The sequence below is a fragment of the Coenobita brevimanus genome, chromosome 53 (assembly GCF_032717465.1).
Source record: "Coenobita brevimanus isolate Jiangsu-jjx chromosome 53, ASM3271746v2, whole genome shotgun sequence".
Taxonomy (NCBI): Eukaryota; Metazoa; Arthropoda; class Malacostraca; order Decapoda; family Coenobitidae; genus Coenobita; species Coenobita brevimanus.
The window spans coordinates 43539241-43544292 of record NC_137006.1 but is presented as its reverse complement, the minus strand read 5'-3'; the positions used below and the strand labels follow the sequence as shown (position 1 = coordinate 43544292).

At 43.0% G+C, this 5052-nt stretch overlaps 1 protein-coding gene across 1 annotated transcript; it reads right to left on the bottom strand.

The window, feature by feature from the left end:
* Nucleotides 1-3697: 3697 nt before the first annotated feature.
* On the bottom strand, nucleotides 3698-4997 carry LOC145400677 (serine/threonine-protein kinase SBK1-like). The gene has a single exon (XM_080273113.1). It carries the CDS (start codon nucleotides 4995-4997, stop codon nucleotides 3903-3905), a length of 1095 nt encoding a protein of 364 aa, XP_080129239.1. The 3' UTR covers nucleotides 3698-3902.
* Nucleotides 4998-5052: the final 55 nt, after the last annotated feature.

Sequence of the window (5052 nt, the reverse complement as noted above, 5' to 3'; positions counted from 1 at the left end):
CAAGTATATTAGGCTAAAAATATATATATATATGTCACTGTAATGCACACTACAGTCAGCGGCACAATATTAATCCCTCTGATACAAAGGATACAGGACTCATCACCTCGTTACAGCACATACACAGCCACGCCTCACGCCCACACCACCACCTGGGTACAGAAGAATTTGGATACAGAATTACAACGTTACAGAAATGCTCGGCTACAGAATTCTTTGGTTACAGAACTGCCTCGTTACAGAATTATTTGGTTACAGAATTATGCTACAGAAATCCTTGGTTACAGAATTACCTCGTTACAGAATTATTTGGTTACAGAACTGCCTTGTTACAGAATTATTTGGTTACAGAACTGCCTCGTTACAGAATTATTTGGTTACAGAATTATGCTACAGAAATCCTTGGTTACATAAATACTTGGTTACAGAATTATTTGGTTACAGAATTACCTCGTTACATAATTATTTTGTTACAGAACTGCCTCGTTACAGAAATCCTTGGTTACATAATTACCCGGTTACAGAATTATTTGGTTACATAATTACTTGGTTACAGAATTACCTAGTTACAGAATTATTTGGATACAGAATTACCTCGTTACAGAAATCCTTGGTTACAGAATTACCGGCTCACAGAATTACTTGGTTATGTAGTTACCTAGTTACAAAATTACTTGGTTACATAATTACTTGTACCGCACCTGATGTAACAAAATCGGTTTACAGATTACAAAATTTATCTCTATGTAATTCAACGACAGACTTAACATTCTTATTATTAGTTATTATTAATATTTTTTTTTGGGGGGGTGGATTTTATGTAACGATATCCCCTTAGAGGTTACAAAATGATCTATCTATCTATATAATGTAGTGATAGATTCCTCATGCCTTTTTTTCCCATATATTATTTCTTCCTAAGGCAGTAGTTAACTGTATCTTACTCATATATTATACAAATCACGTAGATATATATTGTAAGGCTGCTGTGGTGGCGAGTTTCGTGTATGTGATTTCTTTTATAAATGTATGTGATTTTGGAATATGTCCTGACTGATTTTTCTTATTTTTGGTAATATCTGTGATTTTGGAAAGGATTTTTGTGGCCGTCTGTGATTTTGGGATGATTTTTTTGGCCTATCTGTGATTTCTCTCTCTCTCTCTTTTTTTTTTTAGTGTATGTGATGTTGGAATGAATTTTTTTGGCTGTCTGTGAGTTTATATATATTTTTTTTCTGTCTGTGATTTTGTAATGGATTTTTTTTGGCTGTCTGTAATTTTTCTCTGTTTATAATGTCTGTGATTTTGGAAAAGATTTTTTTTTGGGCTGTCTGTGATTTTGGAATGGATTTTTTTGGAGCTGTCTGTAATTTTTCTCTTTTCTTTATAATGTATGTGATTTTGGAATGGATTTTTTTTGGCTGTCTGTGAGTTTGGATGTTTTTTTTTTTTTTTGGCTGTCTGTATTTTTTTCTTTTAATGATGTATCTGATTTTGAAATGATTTTTTTTTCTGTCTGTGAATTCTCTTGTAACAATGTATGTGATTTTGGAATGGATTTTTTTTGGCTGTGTGATTTTTTTCTTTTTATAATGTACAGTATGTGATTTTGGAATGAATTTTAAGGGCTGTCTGTGCTGTGTGAGTGAGGTCATTCTAGGTCGGGCATCGTGACCTGACCTAAGCCGACCCCTGATACCCAGACGGGGGAGGGGGGGGTCAACGTGAGGAGGGGGGGGGCACTAAATAATACCATGTTTGATATGTTTTTTTTGACATGCGTTGCTATGGTGACCCGCGGCGTGTGGGGCAGATTTCGTATACGGGCTGTGACAATGCTCCACCACCATACCCATACCACAGTGGTAGGTGGGATTTGAATATATAAAAAGAATCTACAACTACTTATATGTAAAAATAAATGTGATAGGTGGGATTTGAATATATAAAAATCTACTACAACTTATAAGTGTAAATGAAAAATAATGAATGTTTGAGAGGTGAAGGAGAGTAAAAGGAATTGCATCTGCTCGAAATTGGATATAAATAATGTCTGGTTCGGTACTGCCATTGATTGAAGGACGATGATGATGATGATAATAATAATAATAGTAGTAGTAGTAGTGATGATGATGATGATGATACTAATAATAATAGTAGTAGTAGTAGTAGTAGTAGTAGTAGTAGTAGAAGTAGTAGTACCAGTAATAATAATAATAATAATAATAATAATAATAATAATTAATAATAATAATAATAGTAGTAGTAGTAGTAGTAGTAGTAGTAGCAGTAGTAATAATAATAATAATAATAATAATAATAATAGTAGTAGTAGTAGTAGCAGCAGTAGCAGTAATAATAATAATAATAATAATAATAATAATGGGCATGTGGTAGGTGGAGCACTATACACTACAGGTGGGCTGGGTGGCGTGACCTAACCCGACCTAATCACTATCACACGCTGTCCTCAGGTGATTCCCAGGTAGGATATATCACAGTCACAGCGGCTGGGGGAGAGGGGGGGGGTCACAGCATATCCCTGACTTCATTTTGACATCATCTAACCTTACTTGACATCACGCTGGGGTCACATCATCTCCCTGACTTCATCTGACCTTACTTGACATCATGCTGAGGTCACATCATCTCCCTGACTTCACCTGACCTTGTTTGACATCATCTGGCCTTACTTGACATCATACTTGGCTTCACATCATATCCCTGACTTCATATGGCTTTACTTGACATCACATTGAAGTCACATCATATCCCTGACTTTATTTTGACATCATCTGACCTTACTTGACATCATATTTGACTTCACATCATCTCCCTGACTTCATCTGACCTTACTTGACATCATAGCCATCTAACCTGACGTCACATTATCTCCTCTGGTTGACATCACCTGGCTTTACCTGACCACTTGACATCACTTCATCTATCTCTACTTGAATATTCAAAGCGACCTCAATTAACACCTAAATTAATCTTATTTGACTTCATCTGACCATCTCCCTCCACTTGACATCCCCTGACATCACGTAATCTGACCCCGAATGACCTTCCCCTCTTGCCCCTTTGTAGCCGTCTTTGGCACATAAAATAATGGTGAGTTGTCAGAGAGATTGCACAACCATCTCACTTTCTTTCTCTCTCTCTCACACACAATCTTAGTTCTTCTCTTCCTTGCTCATTTCTTGTACTTTCTCACTCTACTTCTTCCTTCATCTTCCTCCTCCTTTCTTTGTTCTCCTGTCTCTTCATTCATTTTTCCCCCATTCATCCCTTATTTGTCTTTTCAGTAATCTTTCCTCTTCCCTCCTTGTTCGGCTGTCTTCATTCATCTTCATCTTTACGTCATCATTATCGATCTTTTTCTGCCTCTTCTTCTCCTCCCATCCTTCTTCTCTGCTTCATCACTATCATTCTTGGTCTCCTTCTCCTTCTTCACTTTCGTAATTATCAACAGTGGTGGCGTATATCCACACAAACACTGCACCATACCCCACCACACTCAAGGCTTCCCAGTGTTGTCAGCAAGAAGACCTCGTGAATTACTACATCACTGACTCTCTCTTCTCCGCCACATTCACTGCCTCTTCACTGCATTTTGTGTGTGTGTGTGTGTGTGTGTGTGTGTGTGTGTGTGTGTGTGTGTGTGTGTGTGTGTGTACTAGCAATGTCAGCACCACTAAAATCTGTATGTAGGATTGTCAGACCAGCACTCAGGAAAATACTATGGTCAGCACACGTCACTCAGAATCTCGAGGCATCCTTCAGCACTGTGAGTGAAGGAGTCAGTGAATGAGGCGGGAGAGGCTGTCCTGGTCAGCGTCAGAAGGCCGGTGTCAGCTGGGTTGGTGTGGTGGGGGCAGGGAGGGGTGGGAGTGCCAGCGTTACATGCCTCGCTGACTCGGCGTGGCAGAGGTCAGAAGCCACTCACAGATCCTCTTAGTGGTCTCCTTCTTGTCCACAGTGGTCTGGATGCCGTAGGACCGCAGCATCTCCACCAGCTTCTTCTTCTCGGCACACTCATACAGCGGCTTGGTGCTGGTCACGAAGATCTCGGAAGAACTCTCATCAAAGGCAATGTCAACGGGGTCCAGCCCCTTCACCAGCCACGGGTCTGAGAGGTACTTATACACCTCTCGCACGCCAGCACGCTTCTCCATCTTGGGCTCCAGCAGGCGGCGCAGCAGACGCAGCAGGCGAGGGGCAAAGCACTTGAAGCGCCGCGGCACCTTGGTGGTCTTGCGTTTGAGCCAGGCCACCCAGGAGTTGTAGTGACGGTCGGTGATGTCGGCGGAGTACCAAGGGTAGGAGCCGGTCAGGCACACAAATATCAGGATACCCAACTGCCAGGCGTCCAGCGAGGTCTCCACGTGATAGCCCTCGTTGTACACGGCCTGACACACCTCCGGCGGCGCCCACGGCACACGTACATTGACCTTCTTCACCAGTGACCCTGCTCGCTGTGTGTTGCCAAAGTCTCCCAGCTTCACTCTGGACAGTTCACGGTCAAACACAAAGATGTTCTCCAGTCTGACATCCCTGTGAACCAGGTCTTTGCTGTGCACGAACTCCAGTGCGAAGGCCACTTGCTCGGCCACTCTCTTGGCCCGCATCTCACCCAGGCCACCCTTGCGGACGAACTGGGAGAGGTCACCGTCAGGCGCCAGCTCCTGAGCGAAGACATACGAGGTGCCGGTATCGAAGGCCACATCGAAGGAGTTGACGATGTTGGGGTGCGGACTGAGGTAATAGTTGTAGTGGAACTCCCTGAAAAAGTCCTTCTTCTTGGTGGACTCCTTATGCACGCACTTGAGGGCCAGCGGACTGTCGGACTCGTGGTGTGTGGCGGCGTAGACTTTAGCGTACCAGCCCTCCGCCAGCAGCCGCACCTCGCTGAACTGCCGCTCTAGGTCCAGCCGCGGCAGGTCAAAGGTCTTGACCCGGTGGAAGGTGGCGCCCTTGCTGACCCCGCCGCTCATCTCTGGGGGGGAGGAGGGGGGGGGAGTTACCGGGACGTCTCTGGAGCTAGTGGGA